Source organism: Saimiri boliviensis, chromosome 6, assembly GCF_048565385.1.
Source record: "Saimiri boliviensis isolate mSaiBol1 chromosome 6, mSaiBol1.pri, whole genome shotgun sequence".
Taxonomy (NCBI): Eukaryota; Metazoa; Chordata; class Mammalia; order Primates; family Cebidae; genus Saimiri; species Saimiri boliviensis.
The window spans coordinates 56,388,046-56,414,245 of NC_133454.1; the positions used below are offsets into that span (position 1 = coordinate 56,388,046).

The window sequence follows — 26,200 nt, forward strand, 5'->3', positions numbered from 1 at the left end:
TGCCTAATTACTGCTCTTGGAGAGCGTATCTATTCCTGGTCCCTCCTGGTCCTATGACTGAGGGAGGGCCACACTGTATAGAACAGGGCCATTGAGATCAACGGGATCTATAGGCACAGATTCCTCCAGAAGAAGGCATGGAGGAAGAAGGGCCAAAATAGTTGCTCATTTATTCATTCAGTCAATAAGTATTTAGTGAGTGCCTATTATATTTTATTCTAGGCCATGAGGATTCAACGGGGAACAGATAAGTTGTCATACATGTTGGATGGGCCTGTGTGGATATATTTATTTTCTTAACCCTAACACCCCAGGCTGGAGCTTTGCTGGATCCTCAGATGGAAGACCAGATGTACCGGGGCAAGTTGTTCTTTTGTTTTGTCTACTTATTTTTGTCACTGAGTGTGGTCAAAGGTTGAAATGGGTTAGAAAGGGAGGACATGGGGACTCTTCAAAGTCTTAGGGAACAGATGCTATTATCTCTGATTTGAGGGCCTTTTCTCCTGCCCTCTGAACTGGAGCTGTTCCATTTCCAGCTTAGCCACAAGCCACCAACCTACTAACATGGACCTAGTCTTGTAAAGTTGTCAAGGCAATATGAACAACACGCCGGAGGACTACAGGGAGGTGTCGTGGACTGTGCGCTGGGCATGCGGGCTCCAGGACCAGCTCAGCCATTGACTAGCTCTGTGGTCTGGCAAATGATTCAGTGGCTTTGAGCCTCAGTTTCTTTTCTAAAGTGGAGGTGATAACACTTAACTCTTAGGTGAGAATTAAAAGCAGCACCCAGCACATAGTAGGGGCTCCATATGTGTGACTTGAGTGACCTACTACGTATGCCTGTAAAACACTGCAATTGTAGTTGTCATAGATGTTAATTTCTGTGTAATGGAAGAAAGATTTGGATTTCCCAGGATCTTGCAAATGAAATCAGAAATGCCAGCAACAACTCCTTGTGAACCGCATAGTCCAGTCAACAGTGTTTCTTTGTCCAGGGGCTCAGGTCTCAGACAAAGGTCCAGATTTCTAAATAGTTCAGTAGTCCATACTTTGAAGAGCCAGCCCCTCTCTTCTTCAGTTCTTCAGGACTTCTCTGGCAGAACTGAGAGAGCTGAGATTTGCCCATCGTGGATCATGAGCAGATGTAAATTTCCTCTTCCAGTGACCCATGCAGCCTGCCTTAGTAAAGTCAATACATCTAAAATACTGAACCAGATGAATCAGGGGAATAAAGGAAACTGATATCTTTATTCCATGTTAGAGAACTTTGGGCATCTTTTGTTTGTTTGTTTATTTTTGAGATGGAGTCTCACTTTGTCGCCAGGCTGGAGTGCAGTGGTGCGATCTTGGCTCGCTTCCACCTCTGCCTCCAGGATTCAAGGGATTCTCCTGCCTCAGCCTCCTGAGGAGCTGGTATTACAGGCACCAGCCACCACGCTCAGCTAATTTTTGTATTTTTAATCGAGATGGGGTTTCACCAAGTTGGCCAGGATGGTCTCGATTTCTTGACCTCATGATCTACCCTCCTCAGCCTCCCAAAGTGCTGGGATTACAGGCGTGAGCCACTGCACCCGGCCTGGGCATCTTTTTAATGGGCTTCTTTTAGGCATCAGGTATTTTCTTAGCAAGAGGCCCTCAGTTCAGTTTTTACATCTCAGTGTGTTTGAGGCACGATTAACATTTGTTAGGAAAGGGGACTTCTGGGTCTTCCCACTCCAAAGGCTTTTCAACTGCAGCCAGAGTGCTCCTCCACCGTGGGTTTTAAACACTACCCAAGTACGGTTCATTGAAAGGTTCTAGCCCAATTCTTTCCCTCCCAAAGTAAGGGGGTAGATAGGTTGTGGCTTAAGCACCCACCACCTGTTGGCTATTGCAGGGTGGGGCAGGGACTGCATTTGGGGAAGGAAGGGAGGAGGGAGACAGGATCTCTGGGTGGAGGAGGGCCTGCAGCTCCATGATCCCTACTTTTGAGAGGCTATGTGCTATAAACATTCAGAGCATGGGTTTTAGAACCAGATTGACCAGCGTCTACTGTTAAATCCTGGGTCTACCGTTTATTAGCTGTGTGACAGGGACAGGCTGTTTAACCATTTTGTGCCTCTGTCTTTCCCTGTTCATAAAGTGGGAGCGATGGTAATATGGCCTCATGGGGTCACCAGGAACACTCCCTGTGACAGGGTAGGTGAAATGCTTGGCACCATGCGCACACAGGCCTTCAGGAAGTGGCAGCCTCGGCTTTTGTTGCTGGCTTTATTCTCTCACCCCACATTTGAACAGGCTTCCTCCCAACTTATTACCAGCCTCCCCCTCTCTCTTCTGTGTCAAAGTTCAGCCCTACTTATGTGGCAGCACTGTCTGCAGGGCTGTTCTCGGGTGGCCTGCCTAATGTCAGCATTCATCGTAATTGGATAGTCCCCTTCTCTTTCCAGTTTTCTGAGCTTGATGCATCTGATAGCTCTGAGCCTTTGAAAGTTGCGGTGAGCCACCTCAGGCCAGCTGCTGCCCAATGCCAAAGGCCGTGCTTTGCCCTGGGCTAGTGGCCCAGGGCTAATTCACATCATTAATTTAAAAAGAATTCGAGTAGCTCTGGGGCTCTGGACAACTGCCCCAACCCTACACCTGTCACCCTGTGGCCAGGGCATCTGCTTTCGGGGATGAAGGAGACCCTAGTGATGATGTCTTTGATTGTGGAGAGCAAAGGCTCTGATTGAATTTGGGGCTGTGGCATTCCAGCAGGGCGCAGTTGTGCCTTGCTTTGAGTAACGGGGATTTCAGAAAGCTCCGTCCACATCACACTTAATGAATCCTATTCAGGGTGGGAGAATCGGTTGAGGGAAGCAATGGTTATTTCAAGAATCAAAGATTATGAAGTGTAAAGAAGCTAACGACGCTGGAATCCAGAGGTCAGCGCCCTCGTCTGATGGTTGAAAGCGGGGCTCTGAGATGAAAAGAGTCACATGGGGCATTAATTAATAGCCAGCCTGGAAACTGGAAAGATATGAGGAGAAAATCACCCCCTGTTTCTTGGGTTCAGTTAGACGGATTTTCATATAATGGGTTTATTTAAAGTGAGGATCACTTGTAAAGCTTTCTCTAGCCTGCCTCTGACATCCCCCACCTCTGCCCTTTCACCATTATCGCCCCAGGCTCTTGATGTTGTTTCACTTTCCAACTCCTTCTACACACCCCCAGATCTAAAGCAACAGGGATGGACAAGACCTGTTAGGTCAGCTCCCGTCCCACCTGGCCCTTCCTCCTTTCTCTTCCGTGTCTTATCTGACCCTCAGCCTTTCTTCTGCACGGAGCTCCCACGAGTGTCACCCTCCTCTGTTTCTATAGATCAGCGTGTCTCCTGCGGCTAATGTATTAGAACTTAACTAAGCGCCACCCTTTACTGTTCAAACACCCTGAGGCACCATCCCTGCTGCTGCCGGAGCCAGTTTGACGTTTAATTTACTGCAGAACCAGAAGTAGGGGCTTCCCTGTCAACCTCTCACCTGTACCTCAGTTTGTCTCTGTGAGGCCAAGCGTGCTATCAGCTGTCCACACTGTTTCCCCTTGAAACTGGAGGCGCTCTGGTTATCCAGCCTCCCGTGGCTCCAGTTCCCGGAGAGGGCATGGTGCATAGCGTTCCAGCTCCGCATGGCTGCACCTCCTGCACAGGATTCCGAGCTTCTCGCAGGCTCCACGGGCGTGACCTCTGGTGATTCAGAGCTGCCTCTAAGATGTGAGGGCTAACACCCTCTCCTTCAGTTCAACAGAATCAACTGAAGTCAGAGTAAGGAAGAAAAAGCAAGAAGCCAGAAGAGAAAGTCATACAAATAGTGATGAGTCATTCCGCAAACATGCCTTCGTCCCCTTCTTCGAGCTGCCCACCACAGAGGCATGATATGGGCTCAGTCACGCATTGAGTTGCTGTGCTTAGAAATCATCTGGTCTCACCCCTTCATTTTACACACGGGGAAACTGAGGCTCAAGGTCTTCTCCAGGAAGAAGTTCAGATGGACATATCTGCAAAACGACACTTGTCTTTTTGTGGCTCTCCAGAGAATGTGCCCATGAGTGGCTCAGACAGGGGAGCAGGAGGTCAGAGCTAGGAGGTAGGTGGAGCAGGCTATGGGGTCAGGTGAGGTCTCCGGCCGGACCTTGGAATGTTGATTGATGAAGAGAGGGAAGAAGGCATCTAGGTAGATAGCATAATAGTATGAACAAACGCTTAAGGCAGGAAAAAAATGAGATACCTTGGGATGAAGTGACAGATGACATGCCTAAAACAGAGAGTATACCTGGGGACAAAGGAGAGAGCCTGGCTTCAGTATAGAGCAACTTCTGGAGTTGGATGCACCAGGATTCTAATCCTGCTTTACCAGCACCCTGGGATTATCTCCTATGCCTGACAGTCCTCCTCTGTAAAATAAGAAGAGTTCTTACTTTATGAGGTTGTTGTGAAGATTAAATGAGATGGTGCTTATAAGACTTAGGGCAGTGCCTGGCATAGTGTGTTCTCTCAGTAAATGTTACGTAGTAGTAGCTGCATTAGTATGGTGACTCCTCCCTCTCAGGGTTGTCGTAGGGATTCAGGTGGTGTGTGTGCCTGGCACTTGGAAAGCCCCAGTAAATGGTATTGCTGCTTGCATGGTGGCTTAGGACTTGGTGAGGGCTGTGCATGGCACGCTGTTGGTGAGGGGAGGCGGTGGCAGTACTGCGTTCTTGGACACTAGGGGCCCCCATCATGGGGTGTGGCACTTCCACCATCGCACGCTTTCTTCCTTGGCTCAAGGGCCAGCAAGGCCAATCCATTTAGTCCACTGTCCCCTCCCAGAGAGTTCAGAATGGGTTGCATTCCCAACAGCTTTGGCACAAGATGGTTCTTTGGAAGTGATTGAGGCAATTGTTCACCTTGCCCTGAGTTGGCCAGGGCTTCACAGGTGCTCTGTGCAGTATAAACAGGCCCAGAGGGAGACCATACCCTCTGCTCCTCTGAGGCTGCAGCATTGGGAAGTGCTTCCATGGAAGGACTCTGCATTCTCCCAGCCCTCCCCAGCCTGTATCTCTGTGAGCCCTGTGGTGCCAGGGTTGTTTACCACATGGGCCCAGAGAGCACTGAGCAGCTCCTCACTGTCAGGCAGGAGGACCCCGCCTCCTGGGTCCATCCAGGAAGCTACTCCTTCCCTGGAGGGAGCTGCAGTCAGTGGCACCTACCATTCGCCCCTCTGGACGATCTACGACACAGCCACAGCCTCCCCTCCCTGAACTGCGCTCTGTCTGGAGGAGGGCCCCTGTGAAGACACAGAAAGGAATGAGTTCCACGATGCCCCTCACCTCACCACCCCATCCAGCCTGGGCTTCTAAGGGGACGCCAATCCATGCCAGTGCTGGCATTTTGAGAGGAAGAAGTCCCTTCATGGGGCTTCCACACCGCCTTGTGGCCTTTTATTCTGGCAGCTGAGCCTTCCGACTCTGCTGGCTGGGAACTTAGTTTCCGTGGTGATGTCACTCACATCTTTGGTGCCTTCTCTTCCCTGCTGCCTGGGAGGCAGAGGTAGAGCACATCTCCCTCCCTTCCTGAACCTCCTGCAAACTGCTCAGACAGCCAGGGCCTACAGAATCAGGGTGCAGCGGTTCCAGAGCTGAGGTCCTTTATAAACGATTTTCATTTCTACTGAGCAGGGAACCCTTCATAGGGAGCGAAAGATCAATTCCCAGATGCCCAGGCTGTGGCCACTGGTAAGACCATAATTCACTTCCACTGGACTCATTTGGGATCATTTCATTTCAGTTGAGCAAACATCTGTTGAGCAATTTCTTTTTGCCGTGGCTGAATAGACATGACCCCTGCCCTCAAGGTGTTTATGATCCGGGGAAGAAGATGGACACATTGACACACATGTGTGAGAAGCTCAGAATGGCAGGCACAGGCCCATAAACCCTTGAGGACTGATGTGTGTAGAATGCAGATTGAGATATTGGGAAGGTTGAGAGGCCGGGTGTGGTGGCTCATGCCTGTAAATCCCATCACTTTGGGAGGCTGAAGTGGGAGGATTGCTTGAGGTCAGGAGTTCAAGACGAGCCTGGGCAATGTAGTGGGACCCCATCTCTACAAAACATAAAAAAATTAGCCAGGCATGGTAGCATGCACCTGTAGTCCCAGCTACTTGGGAAGCTGCAGCAAGAGGATTCCTTGAGCCCAGGGGTTCAAGACTGCAGTGAGCTATGATTGCACCATAGTACTCCAGCCTGGATGACAAAGTGAGACACTGTCTCAAAAAAATAAAAATAAAAAAAAGGGTTGTGTGGTGCATGTACCATGGATGAAGTTGAATCTCCAGTAATCCCATACTCAAACAAATGCATGCTTATATTCAAATACTCACACACTTGTAAATAGCTTCACATCTCTCTGTTGAGATCAGATTTTGCCAACAAATGAGTCTGGTGAAAAACATCAAGTTTCAGTGCCTTTTGGACTTTGGAATTGGGAATAAGGAATTGTGGCCTTCCATAGGAATTTATTTTCAGGAGAAACTTTCCTCTGTTGGGACAGAAGCTGGCCAGGAATTCAGAGAGTAAGGTTGCTGCGCTGTCTCTTAAAGGCAGCTGCCTCAGGGCCACAGCGTGCTGTGATTATTGGGAGGGAGAGATGCTTTCTGGCCCAGGAGCAAGATCTGAGCTGGGTGCCGAAGTATGAGTAGGAGTTTGCTAGGCAGAAGGGCAAGAGAAGTCCTAGACGCTGGTAGTCTAGAGATGCTAAATGAATCCTTCTCAGAAAAAAAATGTTTTTAAATGAATAAAAACATATTTATTAATAAAGCGTAGAAAATTTTAAAAAATCCAATAAAATGGATAGGATGACCATGGAAACCAGTTATATGGAAATGAAGTTATATTTTAATAGTGATATACTAATATACGTGCTTCTTCATCAATGTATTAGATAGCCAAGCCCTGCATCGAGTCTAACTGCTACCATAATTGTGAAGTCATAATGAATATAGCTGGTATTTCAAGATATCCTTAGCACTGTAGTGTGACGTGAAAACGTGGTGATTTCTGTGGGAAACCGTCACAGGTGCTATTTTTATTGCCTATATTCAAAATGTAAGGAAAAGCTGCATTTCACTTAGGGGTTAGAGAAAAGAATGATGTAATTCCCCCCACAAGTGTTCACAAACCCCTGACTTCTACCCACAGACCCAGGCTACAGGTTAAGAACCCCTGGTCTAGAGATCATCATTTGAGAACAGGATCAGGCAGGAAAATATGTACAGAGTATGTTCTAGGTGAACTGGCATGCAGCGGGGGATGGCACAGTGGGAGAAGGGGCTGCAAAGATAGGACCTTAAGGAGACCAGAGTCACTTGAATTGTACCTGCTCATCAGAAGAATGCTTTTATGATAGCACTGTATTTTTGATAATATGTTATAAAAAGGAATACATGCTCATTATAGAAAGTAGTGAAATGAAAAAAGAGAAGAAAATAACTCAGTTTTCCAATGGCCAAGGCAATCTACAAACAACCCAGTTAATTGCCATTTGCTGGGGACGGCTGTGTGGTACAGTGGTTAAGGGGCTGGTCCCTGGGGTAATGGATGGAGCTGTTGAATCTTGACTCTGCTCTTCAATTTTTCTATCTTGTTTTTGTATCTGTAAAATGAGAATGACAGTAATAGTACCTATTTCATCAAGTTGTTTTTGGGAATTAAATAAGTCAGTTCCCATAAGAGTGCTTCGAATGGGCCATAATTAACACTCAGTAAATGTTGTCTTTAATAACATCACCTCATAATCATTCCTCAATGTATGACTGTTCTCTGTATTTGCTTAGTTGTAGCCTTCATATAGATATACATATAATTTTATATTCTGCTTCCGTCTTTTAATATTATTACATAAATATTTTTAATACTATTATAAACCGTTCATAAGTATTTTAAATGCCTAAATAATATTCCTTTTGGGCATCCAACCTACATTTTATATAGCCATTCCCTTATGATTATACATTTAGTTTATTTCCAATTTCCCGTGGAAGGTGTTGATTGGGCTTCAGTGTGGTACAGCGACTGTTTATAGGGCACGTAACTCTGAATCAGGCCTAAGTATGGAGGACACAGACGTAAATATGACAGGTTCCCTGCCTTGGAGGAGCACTCTGATCTATGTTTTAGGACTATAATTCGCCCCACCATTTAAAGAACAGATTGGAAATGACGAATCTTGGAGACAGAGAGATGCCTTAGGAGGGCAGGTCATAAAGTGGGGTTGACCTGGAATCGTGGCAGTGGACGTAGGAAGGAAGGACTGGCAGGGCCTGAGCAGGTCAGGTGGTCGGAATCTGGCCTCTGGCTGGTAAAGCAAGCGAACAACTTTAGTGAGGGAAGGGCAAGAAAGAGGCAACGATGACCGTGGCTTTGAGCTGGACGAACTAAGAGGAGTAAAGTAGAGTGAGTAAGTTCACTGGCTTTGGTGCCAGGTGGATCTCCATGTTCAAGCCCACTCTGACCTTTTATTACCTGTGATCTTGAACAAGTTACTTAAACTTTCTAGGCCTCAGTTTCCCCAGCTGTTAAGTGGAGATAACAATGAATTTTCTTCATAGGAGTATGAAGATCCAATCAGATTGTGAAAAATATATGACAAATCTGATATGGTGGGGATGATAAGAAAAGGGTCGTGTGGCACATCAGGTACCATTCTAAGTGTTAGGTATTAATTCACTTTAATTCTCACAGCAGCCTTATGAGAGAGGTGCTGTTAGTGTCTCATAGATGAGAAAACAGGCCCAGAGGTTTGGTAATTTGCTCAAGGTCTCACAGCTAGTAAGTGATGGAGACTCAAACCCAGACAGCCGTGCATCAGACTCCAAGCTCTTACAGGGCTGAGTGCCAGACAACAGAGGGCGTGATCCAGGAGGTGGCTGAACTTGACTTTGTAACCCAGAACACAGGTGAGAGTGCAGGGTCACCTGGGTAGAGACAAGGGTGGAGGCCGTAGGCAATGGTAAAATGGCCCAGGAAGAATGAATCATGGGTAAAGCCTGAATTTAGTGGGTGGGAGAAGGAAGAGGAGTCAGCAATGAGAGAAAGACTGACCAGAGAACTGGAGGAGAATCCGAGTTGGACGGTGTTAGGACATTCTAAAGAACAATGCAATCAGAACAAGTGCTGCCAAGAGAGAACGGGATGAGAAGGGATAACAGGTCACGGTGACCTTGGATAAGGTGGATTCAGTAGATGAGGTGGCCCGGAGGAACCTCCGCTGTAAGGGGCTGAGAAGAGCTGGGTGTAGGAGTGGCTGGTGCAGGGCGCAGTGCAGACAAAATAAGTGACTATAACAGAGGAGCATGAACCCTGGACGCGGGTCGGAAGGCTTGAATCCAAATGTCAGCTCTGGCCTTGATTAGGTGTGTGACCAGAACAGAGGCACTTCACATCTCTAGGGTGCTGTGTCCTTACCAGTAAACTCAGGAGATCAAACCCCACTCCTCTGGGGCATTCGTAGGGGTCTGATGGGATGATGAACTTGAAACACCTAGCAGGCTGTAAGAGTTAAGGTGGCTGAGGTCACATGAGATAACTCACATGGAAATAGCTTGGACTTTGAAGAGGCTCTTCAGAGATAAAACCTGATCATCCCTACTTGTGCCAGACTTACTACTGATGGGTCCTCCTCAGGTGCCCTTTACCTGCAGCATCTCAGCCAGCTGTGATTTGGGATGTCGTGGGATGCCTGCCCAAGCCAGAGGCTAAGAGAAGACTCTGAGATCTATAGTTCATATGGTAAACTGCAGTGCTGGGATTTGAACCCTGGTCTTCTGCCTTGCTGCCTGTGCCCTGTTCAGGAGATCACCTGGCTGTGTTGGATTCTAACCCAGGAGAAGGAGCATCCACGTGGCAGGAGTGGCTTTGCAGCTGGCTCAACCAGAAGTCTTGTACTCGTCCCTTAACCTCAGTTCCTACCTCTGGGAAATTGCTCTGTCTGACTCCTAATACAAGTCGGAGGAAAATATGTATGGAGTTCAGCCTTGCGTTTTGCAGACAAGGATGCAGTGGGGAACCTCGATTGCATTTTCCAAGGGCTGGCTCCTCGGCTCTGAAACCACAGTGTGTGCACTGAGAATTCTCTCCTGTCCTCTCTCCCTGTGTTTTCCTCTTCCTCCCGTCCTTCCTTTCTCAGTCTCTAACATGTTAAAATCTTAGATTCTCTTCCCCTCTTCTGATTACATGTCCCATTCCTTCACACATTCACTCAACAAATCTGAAGTGGGCTCCTACCATCTAGAAGACATTGTGCCGGCCACCGAGGAGATGAAAAGTGGGGATTGGAAGATAAATGTTGCTCACTTCCTATCTTTAAGAGGTTTCAAATCTAGTGAGAGGAGAGTTCTCAACAGAAAACGGAAATAAACACAGTGTCTTAGACTAGAGGCATGAATCCAAGCCTTTGGAACACAAGGCAGGGTTAATTCCATCTGAAGGAGCCCTGGCTGGGCCTGGTGGCTCACACCTGTAATCCTAGCACTTTGGGAGGCCAAGGCAAGGCAGATCACTTGAGGTCAGCCCAGCCAATATGGTGAAACCTCATTGCTACTAAAAATACAAAAATTAGCCGGGCATGGTGGCAGGTGCCTGTGATCCCAGTTACTCGAGTGGCCGAGGCAGGAGAATCACCGGAATCCAAAAGACGGGATTGTAGTGAGCTGAGATTGCACCACTGCACTCCAGCCTGGGCAGCAGAGCAAGACTCCATCTCAGGAAATAAATACATAAATAAATAAACCCAGGAAGGTCTAACTAAGGAGAAGGCAGTGTTGGAGCTGATCCCGGACAGGCGAGCAAATGTTCAGAGTCCAGGAGGGAAGGCCAGATCCCAAGCATGCTGGTCAGTCAGGACGGGGCCTGCCCTGCCTTGGGGAGAGAGCATGCCAGGCTTTGGGGTGAAGTGAATGGCGGGGCTGCTGCCAGATGAGACTCCTTTCTGCCTCTCGCTCTCTCTCCCTGCCTCCTGTTTTCTTTCCTCCTCTCTTCCCCCGCTGCCTTTGACTTTAGCTACACCTGCTGTCTTCCTGTCTGTGTCATCGTTGCCCTCTTTCCTCCCTCCACCTGCCTGCCTTCCTCCTCTCTCTTTATATTTGGGGGGACTAATACAGCAGCTGTGCTGGGGCTCCCCCTACCCCGCCCCAGGCCAGGCCAGGCCACGGGACCGAATCTGCAGGTTTGCTCCATTAGCCAATGTCCTTCAGTGACAGTCCGGACAATTTATACACCCAGTTGGCTGTGGCCGTATGTTGTCATAACCTGGGTCATTTCCTCATTTAATGCCGCCCATAAACTCCAATAAAACTGTCCTGGAGCCCAGTCGTCCAGGGGAGAAGGAGAGACTCTGGGTTTGGAAGGGTTGGAGCAGCGGCCTGGGGAGGGCAGGAGGTGAGGGACAGCGGGTGACAAGGAGAGGACTGGGCCGTGGCCCCAGCTCGACCTGATGAGTGCCTTGCTTCTTTCCCTGTCCCTGCCGCCGGCTGCAGTGTGTCAGATCCTCCCCAAGGGGGTGGTCGCTGTCCTCGGGCCATCGTCCAGCCCAGCCTCCAGCTCCATCATCAGCAACATCTGTGGAGAGAAGGAGGTGAGTGTGAGGTGGGGCAGGGGGAATATCTGTGCGCTGGAGCCTATGCCCAGGGTCCAGAGATACTGGTGATTCTTAAAGGCTGGAAAAGCCTGTCAAGGCCGGGTTGGAGTCATTAATAACAACAACATAAATACAAATACAGAAGCAGGGGGCTTCCTCGTTCTGGTATGTTTGGATGGAGGCGTCTCGGAGGAGGTGTTTGACAGCAGGAATTTGAAGCGGAGCTCCTCCCCGTCTTAGGGTCCCATGGTGGTGCCCCCAGCGGCCTCTTGGTGGCAGTGGGTAGAGGGAGAGCCTGGAGAGGGTAGTGGGCATGGCAGGCCAAGCGGCAGAAGTCTGAGCGTCCACACTAGTGTCCACGTGAGCAGCTCCGTGGTTATCTGTTTACATATCGGGATTTTGGGGAAGAATGTCTTTGGGGGAAGGCATTGCTACATTTTATTGCTGAAATGAAGTGTGAAAGCCTCTGTCATGTAAGTTCTCTAGAAAAGAGATGTTATCTTGCTTTCTTCCTCATTCACCAATTCCAGCGTTTGCTTCTTCAAGCAGCACGTTGTTCCTCAGATGCGACGTGAACTGCAGGCTCTCCAGTTTCAAAATGTTGAGTCAATTTTCTCTAGTTCTGTTTCCATGAGAGAAAAACGTGGTAGGGGACGAGTTTCAGAGTGACTGCCCCCCTCCCTAATTTGAAAACTCTCCCCTTCCTTTTTCCCCAGAGAAGACAGGCTCAGAAATTCAGAGATTCTGTCTCCTGCTGGCATCTTTCCTGGTCCTTCCTGGATCTATCAATCCTTCCCTGCCAGATATATCCTCGGGAGACAGTGAGAAAGTGATCCCTTAGCCCCTGTCTGTCCCAAGGGCCTTCCTGCCAGGTCCTTAGAGGGCAGATGGAGCTTGGTGGTCAGGCATGAGGTCAGGAGCTGGGTGGGGGTGGGGTGAGAGGCATGGAAGGAAGGCTCAGTCTCGCCTCTGCCCTAGAGGCCTGGAGGTTCAGGCTTCCAGAAGCTCTAGTCTCAGGAGGACCCAGTTCTAAGAAATAGGAGGGACACTTGCTGCAGAAGGGACTGGATGTCTCCTCAGTGAGCCGCCCCTGCCAGGGTAGGAACGGCGGACAGGCCTTCTGATGCTACTGCTATCTCTTATGATCCATGGCTCAGTGAGTCCCTGAGGCTTTGGGCAGAATATTTATTTCCGGATTTTATGAGCCCACTCTCAGAATCGTGTGCACATTTAAGTGCCGCAATCCTAGTCTTGGCTGCGCTGGTCCTGCTCCTCCAGTGGCTGGGCCTCTCTCTGTAGACTGTGCCCCTGAGCCTTCTTATATGGGGCTGACAAGTCCCCATCCTCTTCCCCCTCACATATCCTCAAAGACAACTCTGAGGCCAGCCCAGGCCACAAAGGAGCTCTGTCCTGCTAGGTCCCTCCCAGCCTCTCCCAGGCCTTGGCCCAGGAAGTTAGACCTCATGTGTAATTTACATCTTTCTTGCCGCGCTCTGAGAAACAGCTCAAATCTATGGCAGGTCATTATTCTAGCAGTGGCTCTGATCTTCACCAAGTGGGGCTGCCAAGACTTCAGCTCCCCATCTTGTCTCTTCTGCTTCCTCTTTTTCTTTCCTCCTCTCTCCCTCCTCCTCCGTCACACTGTCTTTGCATCACAGCCCTCCCCTAATCCCCACTCCAGCATGGCCCCCTCTTGGGTTCAGGGGCTATTTCATCTCGGCCAACATATCCCTTAACCCTGTCTGGCATTCCAGGCCAGAGGCCAAGTCCCTGATCTGCAGCCAACTCCTCCGCCCCTGTGCCAGACCAGCCAGCCAGACTACACTGCCCTGGGAGTGACCAGACGCTTACCTGCCTTTGTCTGGTTATGTTCCTTCTAGAGCAACCTTTCCTCTCTGCTCAGATTATGCATTTATTTTAATGTTTTATGAGGCTGAACTGACTTTCGCTGATTCTCCCCAGCTCCAGGGAAAAGCAATGGAGTTCTCACCCAGGAATCCATTCCTTTAAATGCTGCTGACATCTCTGCAGCCCTCGTGGCTTGCTGCCTTCTGCCTCGCTGCTCCCCTATCCATTCTGCTCACCTCTTCTTGTCCCCCACACACCTCCGTGATGGCTTCCTGGGATACATCTGCAATTGTATATTGAGTATAGACCTATCTTTGTCCTAGAGAGGGAACCACAGGACCAGGACTGGGCTGGGCCATCCCTGCCTGGACCCAGCAGAGCCCAGCGGGCTTCAAGGAGACGACGCTGGAGGCTCCCCATCAGCTCCCCTTCCTCAGCCCTCACCTGCTGCACACACAACTCCAAGAGCTTTGTGGGAGTCCTGGATTTGTGGAGGAAGGAGAAGGGAAGGAGAAAGAGCATTGCCCAAGCGCTTATTATATGTTAGGTACTGAGCTATTATATACTCTACACACAGCTTCTCATTTTAGCCTCACAAAGCTCTAAGATGCACCTGTGGTTATCACCATTTTAATGATGTTTAGACAAGTGAAGTGGTTTGCCTGAAAATCACACAGCAGAACCTCGATGCAAACCCAAGTCTGTAGACTCCAAAACCCATTTGTTCATCATCTTCCTGAGTCCCCATTCATCTCTAAGATCTGTGGATTCATGGTATCACCAAGGGCTCCACAGCACTAGGCAGTGCTAATGGGTTGTGCTCTATTGGGCTAGTTGCTAATGGAATCTGGTAGGTTAGAGGGTTACACAGGGATGACCTTGGTCAAAGGTGCTCTAATATTCAAACCAGCCAGCCAGGCTACCCTGCCCCTGTCTGGCCTTCCCTCTATCTTGCCCCTTTGTGACCTTTTCCTTTCAAGGCATGTTTGTATTCACTTTAGACAGAGTGGATGGGATTCAAAATACAAGCAGGAAGAAAGATCCCTTATGACACAGATCAATTTCACTCTTTAGAATTGCCTTTCATAACTCACCAGGCCCTTCCCCATTCTGCATTTTTCAGTTTCTGCTGGAAAATACTGGTTGCCCTCTCCCTACGGTTCAAAGCTAATCCTAGCCGAATTCAGAAATTTTCTCCCTAGTTTTCTGCTAAATCTCTATCCTCCTTCCACCTCAGTCTCAGAGGAGCTCTGGTCTCTAGCTGACTTCTCCCAGAAATGTAAAAGATAAAGTAGGAGAATCCTACAGAGACCATCCCAACATCTTCCCAGACTCCTGGCAGGATACATTCTGGGCCAGGGCAGGCAGAGAAAACGTCCATCATTTCTGAATAATCCGTTCTGGAAGCCGATCCATTCACCCCCAGGAAGTTCTTCCTGCTGTCCACTGTCGATCATATTTGCCTTAACAACTGTACAAATTGATACTCAGCTCCAGCTCTCTCAGCTCTGGGCACCAGGGGTGAGGGTGGCAGAATAAAATCAAGGTGGATAGCAGATTATTACGTTTTAACTTTCCTATTACCTACCTAATAGCCTAAGCCGCCAATAAAGCAGCCATCACAGCCTCTTAAGATCTTTTCCTGGGAGAAGAGAGGCAGAAGGCAGGGCAGGGGCTCCTGCAAATGTCAGTAATAGATGTAGAGGGAAGCTGACACTGTCCTAATGAAGCCAAGGCAGGTATTTATTTACTTGGCTGTGTTCGGAGGTTCTCTAGGTGATTTCTCAGCCTGCAGGGCTTCCTTCCTCTGAGTGCATGTCTGTGCAGGAGCCCATCCCCGCCCACTTCCTCTCCCTGGGCATCCCCTACTGAAGTTTGTTGGGAGCTGGGCTGTTGGTTGGGCTGGGCTGAAGGGACTCTTCTCTTAGTTCCAGAGTAGCGATTTTTCTTTCTGCCATCTCTGCTCTGATGTATTAACTAGAAATAAAATATTCTAAGGGTTATGCTTTTAAGAGCCAACTGTCTCTCTGCCCAGCTTCAGGCAGTTCCTCTGAGAATAAAGATTGATTCTTTTGCCTTCTCAGGGCCACACACCCCAGCTTGCAGACCCACAGTGCATTCATCCAGGTCTCTGGACAAATGGTATCTGTCCTGGGGCTTCTTCGAAGCGTCGTCAGGGATGTCATCTCTCGTCTTCCTCCCATGGAGTGGGTGGCCTGGGAGCTCCTTCTCCCGTTGGTGTCTGGTGAAGGTGTTACATAAAAGAACCCACCCTCTGCAGCCTCAGCTCACTCATCCCTCTTTCTTTTTCACCCACCTGGATCCTCCCTGCTGTCCATTTCTGCTCCTCTTGCCAGGTCCCTCACTTCAAAGTGGCCCCAGAGGAGTTTGTCAAGTTCCAGTTCCAGAGATTCACAACCCTGAACCTCCACCCCAGCAACACCGACATCAGCGTGGCTGTAGCTGGGATCCTGAACTTCTTCAACTGCACCACCGCCTGCCTCATCTGTGCCAAAGCAGAATGTAAGTTCCCCCCGGCTGGCTCCACCCCAGTCTGGTCTTGTTGATTTCGCCCCGATTCCCTGTGCCCTCCAGAAAGGGGAGACTTCCTTCAGATAACCAGCGGGTTTGAGCATTCCCATGCCCATGTATCCGTGTGTGTGTGTGTGTGTGTGTGTGTGTGTGTGTGTGTGAAAGAGACAGAGAAAAATAGTGAGAGAGAGAAGGAGAGAGAGAGATGAGGAGGGAGTCCATCCAGGAGTACTCTGCCAGGACTCCCTGGGCATGAGTGGAACAGAGGGGAACTAGGTGACAAGGAGACTGGCCAACCGCCAAGCCTTTTTGCATCTGTAAACTCAATTCCCACGTTCTCAGCTTCATTGTTAAGGAGATACAAAAAGAGAGAGGGAACAGATGAAATGGGATGCATTTTTACTTGATGGGTGGGAGACGTTCTTCCCCCGGAGAGCAGGTCTTACTGATGGAACAAGGTCCAAGGTCAATTCCTGATAAAGCATTTTTTAGCAAATGCAGTTTTGGAAATGCATTTTCTATGACTCTTAGACAATTTGTGACATAAATTTAGTGTTTATGAGATTTAGTTAACTTAAGCCAGCCCCTTCCAGCAAATCTGTGCATCTGTGTGCTCCCGGCAGCAGCTGTGCACCCACACGTGGTCAAACAGGTGCTGGCCACTGGCTACTGCTGGAGCCCAGTGCCTGAGTCCCAGGCACCTGTGCCCTGTGCAGCTCACCTGTCCAGGGCTTACCCTGCGGGTCTTTGTGGGTTGCACTGCAAAGCGATTCCATCTTTATTAGGGCTTCTTTCTGTGGCTTCTCTGAACTACTGTGCCTTCTCAAGTCTTTCCTGCATCCTGGAATCTCTGCAGTCTCCAGGTACAGAAGCCACCTCTCTGTTGAGAGTCAGAACTACCTACTTTCCCAGACCTTTGTGCCTGGCATGTAGACGGATTCATTTATCCAGTACAGATTTATTGAATATGTACTCTGTGCTACTCGAGAAATCAAGGAACTGAGTTCCAAATCTGCCGTGACCACGCATTGGGTTTGGAGGTATTGGATTTCCCCATTTCAAAGTTGATAAAGTTGAGACTCTGGGAGCCAAAATGACTTGCCCAAGGCCACACAACTTAAGCATTAGGGCCCAGACTCAAATACAGGTCTTCTCACTTCAAGTGGAAAGCTCTTTCCAGAGCCCTGCAGTGGATGCAGAGAAAATAGAGCCCCGGCCACTGATCTGAGAAGGCCCAGAGTGGTTTGTGCTAAGTGTCAAATGTGCAATGTGGCCAGTCATGAAGGAGAAGGTCCCTGAGTATAGGGTGCTAGAAAGGCTTTGGGATGTGGGCAGGGCTTCACCTGGCTCTCAAAAGATAAAAGATTTAGAAAAGGAGGGAAAAGAGATAGGTCATGCCAGATGAGGAGCAAGAGAGGGAAGCAGGGATCCTGATGCTGTGCCTAGAGGGAGTTGGTTGGAGCCTAGAGTCCATGCTGGAGAAAGATGGAAAGGAAGGCTGGGGAAGGGAGCAGAGATCCTTATAACAGGTGAAGAACACAGACTGGGTCCTGCATCATCTGAGAGCCCTCGAAGGTCTGTCTTTGAGGAGTGTCTTCTGAGGAGAGGCATTTCTCATCATGGGTGTGCCCTTGTGGAACGACTGGTTTTAGATCCATGAAAAAGGCAAAGGAGTTGGGAACTGAAATTAGACTCAAGGAGCTGGGGACCCTCTTGTGTGGAGATAGAAAGTTGAACCCAAGCCTTGTTCAACAGGCAAGCCCTGAGTGGCACCAGTAAGTTGGGTGCGTTCTAGAGCAATCCAGTCCATCACTCAGGCAGTCAACAGGCGTCTTTGAGCATCTCCTGGCTGCTGGGCACCCTTCCACTCTATGTAAGACATAAAAGAGCAACATGCAGTCTCTGTTCTCAAAGATGAAGCAGAATAGATGGAAAACTAAGCAGGGTCTATGGTCAGACAGTAAAATGGGTGTAGTGGCTCACGCCTGTAATCCCAACACTTTGTGAGGCCAAGGTGGGTGGATCACTTGACGTCAGGAGTTTGAGACCAGTCTGGCCAACATAGTGAAACCCCGTCTCTACTAAAAATACAAAAATTAGCCAGGCGTGGTGGTGTGCACCTGTAATCGCAGCTACTCGGGAGGCTGAGACACGAGAATCACTGAACCCTGGAGGCTGAGGTTGCAGTGAGTTGAGATCATGCCATTGCACTCCAGCCTTGGAAGCAGGAGTGTAACCCTGTTTCAAAAAAAAAAAAAAAAAAAAAAAAAAGAGGCGGTGAAATGATGAATCTGGACTCCTAGAGAATTGAGGTACACTGGAGTTCTCCAGTGGGCTTCCATGAAGGGGGCTTGGCAAGAGCTCAGTGAACATAGATTCTAACCCCCTCAGCTCTAGAAGAGGAAAAGGAGGCCCAGAAGGTAGCTTGGTTTGGCTACAATCTCATTGTTAGTAGGTGGTAGAGCTTGGATTTGAATCCAGATTCTCTGGATCACAATCCAGCGCACCATTGCCATTACACCTGTATTTATCAAATGCGTTTCCTCTGGATCCATGTTGACCCATGCAGTAGCCGCAAGCCGCGTATGGTTATTGAAGTGTACATATGAATTCATTAAAGTTAAATAAAATTAGAAATCCAGTTCCTCTCTCTGTCTTGTTACATGTTAAGTGGTCAGTAGCCACGTGGCTGGTGACCGCTGTGTGGGACAGCGCAAGTGTAGAACATCCCATCATTGCAGAAAGTTCTACATGACAGCTCTGCTTTGATGATAAGTGTTTAGTGGGCCAAGAGTTTTATGGCCAAAAAATAATAATAATAATAATAACAATATTTGGATAGCCCTTCATTCTATTTCCTCCTAGTGGAGGAAATTGATGATACACATTAGCAGGGGCACGCTCAGATGTCCTGTGGCCAAAACAGATATTTGCTTCATTTTCTTTCAAATACATTTGACCATGAGCTGAAAAAGGATGCTGATCTTACAGCCTGAAGGATGTTCCTACTTCAAGCACAGTGGGAAGCGCTGCATTCCAGTAGGCGGTTCTCCTCCTGTGGTGCCCTTGGACCATTAAATGGTGTAACAGGCTCAGTGATTCTCTCCTAGAACTGACGGCCACAAGCCCATTTTGGCAGGACTGAATTGGTATACCCCGTGTACACAGCCGGGCTGTTAAGAGACAGAGGGCACCCACAAATGTCTCCAGGCAAAGATTGTCCCGCTGTCTTCCTCAGTGCTGGCTACAATGTCTCAGCAACCTGATACGAAGTTATTTTTGTGTCCAGTCGCAACCTCTCTTGCTTTTAGGCTGAGACTTGTTTCCTCTGCTTCAGCTCTTTCCGGGCTCTGGGAAACAGGTTGCTCAGATGTTTGCTAAGCATCTACTACACACCAAGCACTATGCTAATACTGTTGCCTCTCAGCCCAGGGCTCTTCCCATTATAATTATGACATTCCTTGACATTCAGATGGTTCCGTGCAGATGGCAAAGCACTTTCACTTAACGTTTCTCCATTTTACCTCCCTCCTCCCCAGTCATTCCAGAGCTGAGAAAACAGTCTTGGAGGTATTAAGGGACACCGGGTCGCACAGCTGGTACATGGTGAAGCTAAGGCTTTATCTTAGTCCTCTGATCCTCAAGCTGGCGCTTTCCTTTCCATGACCCCCTTCCACCCTCATGCTCTGCACAAACAGCCCCAGAGCAGTGGTTCGAGGGTGGGCTCTGCCTGGCAGGTGCGGTGTCCAGTGAAGGGCAGAGATCTGTCTGAACAACATGGGCCCTTGTTCCCTCGAGCACGGGTGCAGGACAGCTAAGCTCAGACAAGGCCTGGAGCAGATGTACCTGTCCAGGTGCAGCAGGAGCCGGCCCACAGCCCAGGGGACTTGGCAGGTACACAACACAAATCTGCTGGAACTCACCCACAGAGGCTGCCGAGGGACTCCGGTCCCCACCCTCTGGGACCAGAGGAAGGAAGGTGGAGCAGAGCAGAAGTTCAAGGGCAAAGAGGATTTAAAATCTAATCAAGGGATGAGAAAATGAGGGACTGATGGGAAATGCAGCTCAGAGCTCTGAAGGAAACACTTTTCCAGCTTCCTTATTAATGCAGGGCCGAGAGATGCTGTGAGTAGAATTAGGAGCAGAATCTAATTCTATTTTCCAGCCATCAAAATTAAGCATAGTGGAGATAATTCCATGGAGAATCATGCCACTTATTCTCCTGGTTCCCAAAAGTAGGTTTTTAATAAGCAAGTTTTGGACCAAGTAGAGAGACATTGTACATTACATTATTTTTCTGTAATGGGAAAAAAAGTCAGAACATTTGCAAGTGCCTACTTCTGATGAGGCTGGGGGAGGAAAGGTGGTGAGCAGCCCAGGTGTGGCTCTCCTGGTCATAGCCCACAGAGCCTGAGGAGTTGGCTACTGGAGGGCTTTCAAGGAGAGTCGGGGCTCCCCACTGTGGGTGCCCAGGGCCTGTTGGTCAGATCACCCAGCTCTGCCGCAGAGCTGCCTGTTGACCTCAGGCTGGCCCCAGAGCCACAGGTATAATACAGTGTGTATTTCCCTGCTATCTTCTGACGTGGCTCAAATCATTTTATTTTTTTCTTCTTTTTTTAAATTTTTTTATTTTTGAGACCTTTTTTTTCTGTCAGCCAGGGTGGCTCAATCTCAGCTCAACAGAACCTATAGCTCTCTGGTCCAGGTGATTCTGCTGCCTCATACTCCCGAGTAGCTGTGATTATAGGCATGAACCGCCACGCCCAGCTAATTTTTGTATTTTTTTGTAGAGATAGGTTTCACCAGATTGGCCAGGCTGGTCTTGAACTCCTGACCTCAGATGATCTGCCCACCTTGGCCTCCCAGAATGCTGGGATTACAGGTGTGAGCCACCGCACCCAACCTCTTTCTGAATATTTTAATGTCCTTTTTGTGGTTACATGACCTGTGTCCCCACATCTGCTACTTATTTGCTACCTGTGAGATGCTGGGAAAGTGACTTTACCCTCTACCTCTGTTGTCTCATCTGTAAAATGGCAGTAGTGAAATCTCCCTCCCAGGATGGCTGAGGGGATTATATAGGATGAGAGCTGGAGAGTGAATAACACAGAGTCCAAACTATGGAAATGCTCGACACACATGAGTTTTCCTTTCCTTCCTTCCTCTGATCTCTTTCAAATGAGGCGAGGCCAGACCCAGGAGCAAGGGTCAGCCGAGGTCCAGCTCTGTCCTCCTACCAGCCCTGTGTTCACCAAACGTGGCCCAGGCTGCTGAAGAGGAGCCGACTTGGATCTCAAGGCAGTCCCTGCTCTTGGGGAGGATGTGCTGCCAAAGAGAACCGCAGGATGCTGGAGTCAGCCAAGCTGCTCCACCGCTTGGGAGCTGTGTGACATGGAGCAGGTCAATCTGCCTCTCTGGGCCTTAATTTCCTCCTGTGTAACAGTGCAATAATAGTGTCTGTTGGGGTAATTGGATGGGAAAGTAACTGGGCCCAGAACACAATACCACATTTAATTACTGTTATTTTATCCTGGAACTCTGGTTGTGGCAGTGGGGGTGGAGGATGGGGAGGAGGCAGTGATACCCAAGGCCCCGGAAAGGTAACCAAGACAGTAGTGGGCCTTTCCCGACCTCCCTGTGGGAGGTCTTTTGCTCATGATGATACAAAATTGACCATGCAGCTCTGTGCTGATACCAGGAAGGTCGTAGTCCTCCCATTACAGAGCACTTACTACGTGCCCAAAACCATGCTAAGGGTTTTATATTATCTCATTTAAATTTTAGATTCTCTTATTTAAACCGTATAGCTCATGATAACCATGTAAGATGGGCTTTATTAACATTCTCATTATATGCAGAAGAAAAGAGAGATTAACTCTGTTTTCAAGGTCACATGATTCTTGCTATCTTCTCTCCCGGCTTTCCTAAAGAAGAGAGAGAGGTGAGGGACCATCTTTCCTATAGTACAGGAGGACTGAGACCATCCCATCTATCAGAACCAGAATGTGGAATCAGATAAGCTGGGTTTGGATCCTGGCCGGTCCCAGGACCTGTGACCCTATGATCTCGGTCACTGGTTCTCTCCCACTACACCAATTATATCTTTACTCAGGGATAATAACACCCACCTCCCAGGGCAGTCATGAGGATTAAATCAACTGTGTATGTGCAGGAGTTTAGGAAACAGTGAAGCTTATTCTCAGAGCAGGGATGCCTGCCTGGCCCCAGTAGCTGAGGCCCAAGCTGGACACACATCCTAAAATCAGGAGACTGATGGGAACACAGAGGTTGGGGTCTTCCCACACCCATTCTTGCCATTTTAGAAGAGACAGCCTCAGTGACCAAGCACGGCCACCTGCGGGCTGCCTGTGAGCACGAAGCCTCAGCTGGTTCCTCCTCTGGCCCCGCTAGTCCCCTTCCCTGCCTGTTCCTGGAGCCAAGCTTGGATGCAGATAAAAGACATCGATCCAGAACTTGAACTTGTTCTGTGCCCTTTCCCCACATGGGGACACCTTGGACCCTCATCTTGTCCCTCCAGTTAGGGTTTGCTCTGTGGAAGAGGTCCGACTGCCACACATCCTGAGGCGTGGGCACCTGGCAAGGGGAAGGGCAAGGTTTAGGGTTAGGACACTATGTGCCGTATTGAATTCATGCTATCTCATTAAATCCTCACCACAGTCTGCTGAAGTCAGTATTACATGAGCTACTTCCCACAAGGTTGAAAAGTGCTGGTCCAGGACCAAGGAACTACTCCAGCCAGTAGAGAGGGCAGGAAGCTGGTTGAAAGAGGTGTTTATTTTTGTAGTATTTTTTGATAACAGGGGTCCTCTGTTTTCCCTGCAGACCCATCACTTAGATCACGGTGTCCTTGTCCTGCAGAGGTGTCCACCCCTGGCTGTGGCTTTCCCTGCCTCGACATCCTCCTCCCACCCCTTTTGGCCCCTGCGTTCTACTTCCAGCAGCCAGCCTCCCTCCTTCCTCCCAGAACAGCCTGCCCGCCGAGTCGCTCATCGATCCGTCCCGCTGCATCCTGAGCAAGGCTAATAGGTTCCTTAGGCCCTTCTCAGCCTTAGACTTGGCAGGCAGGCAGGCTTGCTGCTGGGCCATGGGTCCCGAAGGAGAGGAGGGTGGGGGTGGAAGCGGATGGGGTGTGGGGAAGAGAGCAGCTTTTAACCCCTATGATGGCAGCTGCCTTTGGTGAATCCCTTAGTTCCATTAAATAGATAAGGGTGAGGAGAATGACGATTGGAAAATGCCAAACTGCCCTGAAAACTCTTAATATTCTCTCAATGTAACTAAACTATACTTTTCCTAATGTAAATTTCTCCCACTGCCGAGAATTAAGAAGTATCCTCTTCTGATTCATAAAATTAGTAGATCTCTGGGCTGGAAAGACGTCAGTGTTTTTCTTGTTCTACTTTTCATCCGCTGGTTTAATTCTCTCCACTATGATCCTCACGAGGGGCTTCAGTCTTTCCTTGACTACCTCCAGTGATGGGGAACTCACTACCTCATGGGCAGCCCACAGCATCATAAAGGAAGGGTTCTTCCTGATGTTGAGCTGGAGTCTGTCTCCCTATGACTTCCATTTCCTCATTACTCCCGGGTTTAGTCCTTGAGTCTGCCAAGAGCTAGCCTGCCTCATCACAGCCCTTCCCATTCTCCCTCCGGCCAGGCACTCAAGTCAGGCACTGCTCCTCATGTGAGATGGTGACAGTTCCCGCCTGGCACTGCTGCTCCCCTGACCTGTTAGGATGCACTTACTTTCTTTCCCCACAGTCTCTATGTCACTGCAGTCCAGCAAGCACCATATACCCTGCCTGCACTGTGGACGCTCAGGGAAGCCTGAAGTGGGCTCCTTACCTAACACTGAAATCATTGATGCATTTACTGTATTGTAAATATATACACGTACACACACACATATATATATATACATACATGCACATATATGTGCTCTCAAATATGTTCTATGGTTTAAAACCAAGGCTATCGGCCAGGTGCGGTGGCTCACACCTGTAATTCCAGCACTTTGGGAGGCCAAGGCAGGTGGACCACAAGGTCAGGAGATCGAGACCGTCCTGGCCAACATGGTGAAATCCCATCTCTACTAAAATACAAAAACTTAGCTGGACGTGATGGTGCGCACCTGTAGTCCCAACTACTCAGGAGGCTGACGCAGGGGAATCGCTCGAACCCTGGAAGTGGAGATTGCAGTGAGCCCAGATCATGCCACTGTACTCCATTCCAGCCTGGCGACAGAGCAAGATTCTGTCTCAAACAAAAACAAAGACAAAAAACAACAACAACAACAAACAAAACAAAACAAAACAAAAAACAAGGCTATATTTGGTAGGTTGGATAATCCTGTAAGAGGTGGGAGAAGTGAGAAGGGAGTGGAGGCTGGAGAATGGAGAGAAGGTTTCAGGGAGAAGACCGGGTGAAGGGCAGTTGGGGGTGAGTGGGAAACAAGATTTGTTAAACCCCTTGTACCTGCCATCCTCTTAATGACCCTGTAATTCCCCTAATTCCACAGAAAAGGAAACTGAGGCACAGAGGGGTGGGGCCATTGCCACAGTAAGCTGCCTGGCAGTGGTGGGGTTGGCACTCATGTCCCCACATTGGACTCTTTGTTCTGTGCCAGGTTGGGAAATGGAGCAACTGACTGACAGGCAGTTCTGAGTGGGACGTGGACTTCCCAGAGGACTTGCCGCCTCCTCCCCTCCCCGTCCCTGCCCTGCGTCTCAGCACACAGAGCATGTTGTATGGAGAATGATGCTGCTCTTTGTTTAAAGGACAGCAGAATTCTCCAAGGGGTAGCAGGCTGGGAATTGATTGGAACAGATCCCCAGTTTATCTGACATCTGGGGGGCTCTCTTTCCCTGGGAGCTGTGTGCACCTGCCATTTGTAAAAGAATAAAGCATCCCCGGCGGCTTTTGCCAGGCCTCACACGCTATGCATAATCCTACTGTCATACCCCAGCCTGCCCTGTCTCGTCCCACTGAATTTCATTGCCTGTCTGAAAAATCCCACGGGATTTGGGCTCTTTCCCAGCCAGGCTCCAAAGATTCTCCATGCACCATTCTAGGACCCAGGGAGTTTACCTCTGCCACCTCCGCCCCCCCGTTCACCCCTCCAAGCTGTGGGGCGCCCTCACCCACAGCCTGCTCAGGAGACAGCTGAGACTGCAGGTGCCCCAGCTCCGTGGCCTCCCTCCACCTCCTTGTTAGAGTGTCTTTTGGATCAGGCACCCAGACCCTTGTCTAGGTAGCAGTTAGCTTTTCACATCACCTCTGAGGAAGAGGCGGTAAATACTCTCCATTTTACATGTGGGACCAAATGAGGCTGCCCTCTTAAAAAAAAAAAAAAGATTAAATTCAGGCTGCCGAACAAAACGGGATGTGATTTGAACTTCATCATCAACTTAGGTGCGAGTGCTGGGATCCTCTGCTCCTAGAGGCAGGGACTGTATGTGACCCATCTTCTCTGCCTGGTGTCCTGTCTGCACAGTGCCTGGCACTCAGGACGTGCCAGGGAGTGCTGGTTGAACAGAGGTGTTCTTCCCTGACTCTTCATCTGCCTCACCATGCCTGCCCTTGGAGCACTTCTAGGGATGAGTAAGTTCAGGAGTGATAACGAAACAGTGCGTTCCACTTCCTGACGGGCTTTCCCATGTGATCACATTAAGTTCTCATCGTCCTTTGCCCATTCTACAGATAAAGAATGGATCCTTGAAGAGGTTAGATGACTTCTCAAGGTCACATAGCCAAGGAGGGCTGACCCCGAGCTTGAATCCAGAGCTTCGGGATCAGGATCAGCAGAGAGTAACCCGGCACTTCAGTGCTGCTCTTGTGGGGGCTGGTGGTGAGGGGCTGGGAGGGGTACAGATGGCGGTGGCAGTGGGTCTTTACAAGTCTCAACCGAGACCCTGTCAGGACAGAGAGGAAAGGCCAGGGTTGTGGTTTGCACAGCTGGGTTGTTTCTGAAGCCTCTTTATAAATAACAGGTCTTCCCAGGGCTTCTCCCTGGCCTGCCACAGCCTCCAGCTCCCTGGAAAGCCTTCTCAGAACAGGTGACAGGAAGACAGGGGTTGGCAGCACCTTCCCAGAGCTCCTGTCTCTACCAGGCCAGGCCTCCACTACCCTCTCCATTCTGTTAAAAAAAAGCACAGACACACACCCATCACCAGCTTT

At 49.3% G+C, this 26,200-nt stretch overlaps 1 protein-coding gene across 3 annotated transcripts in view; it reads left to right on the plus strand.

Moving 5' to 3' along the window:
• GRIK4 (glutamate ionotropic receptor kainate type subunit 4) overlaps window positions 1–26,200 on the plus strand; it is a 476,424-nt gene that overhangs the window by 285,540 nt on the left and 164,684 nt on the right. For all 3 annotated transcript variants that reach the window (XM_003923589.4, XM_074400736.1, XM_074400737.1), the window contains exons 5-6: window positions 11,526–11,623; window positions 15,832–15,997. In XM_003923589.4, coding sequence (XP_003923638.1) covers window positions 11,526–11,623; window positions 15,832–15,997 — 264 coding nt within the window. The remainder of the gene's footprint in view (window positions 1–11,525; window positions 11,624–15,831; window positions 15,998–26,200) is intronic.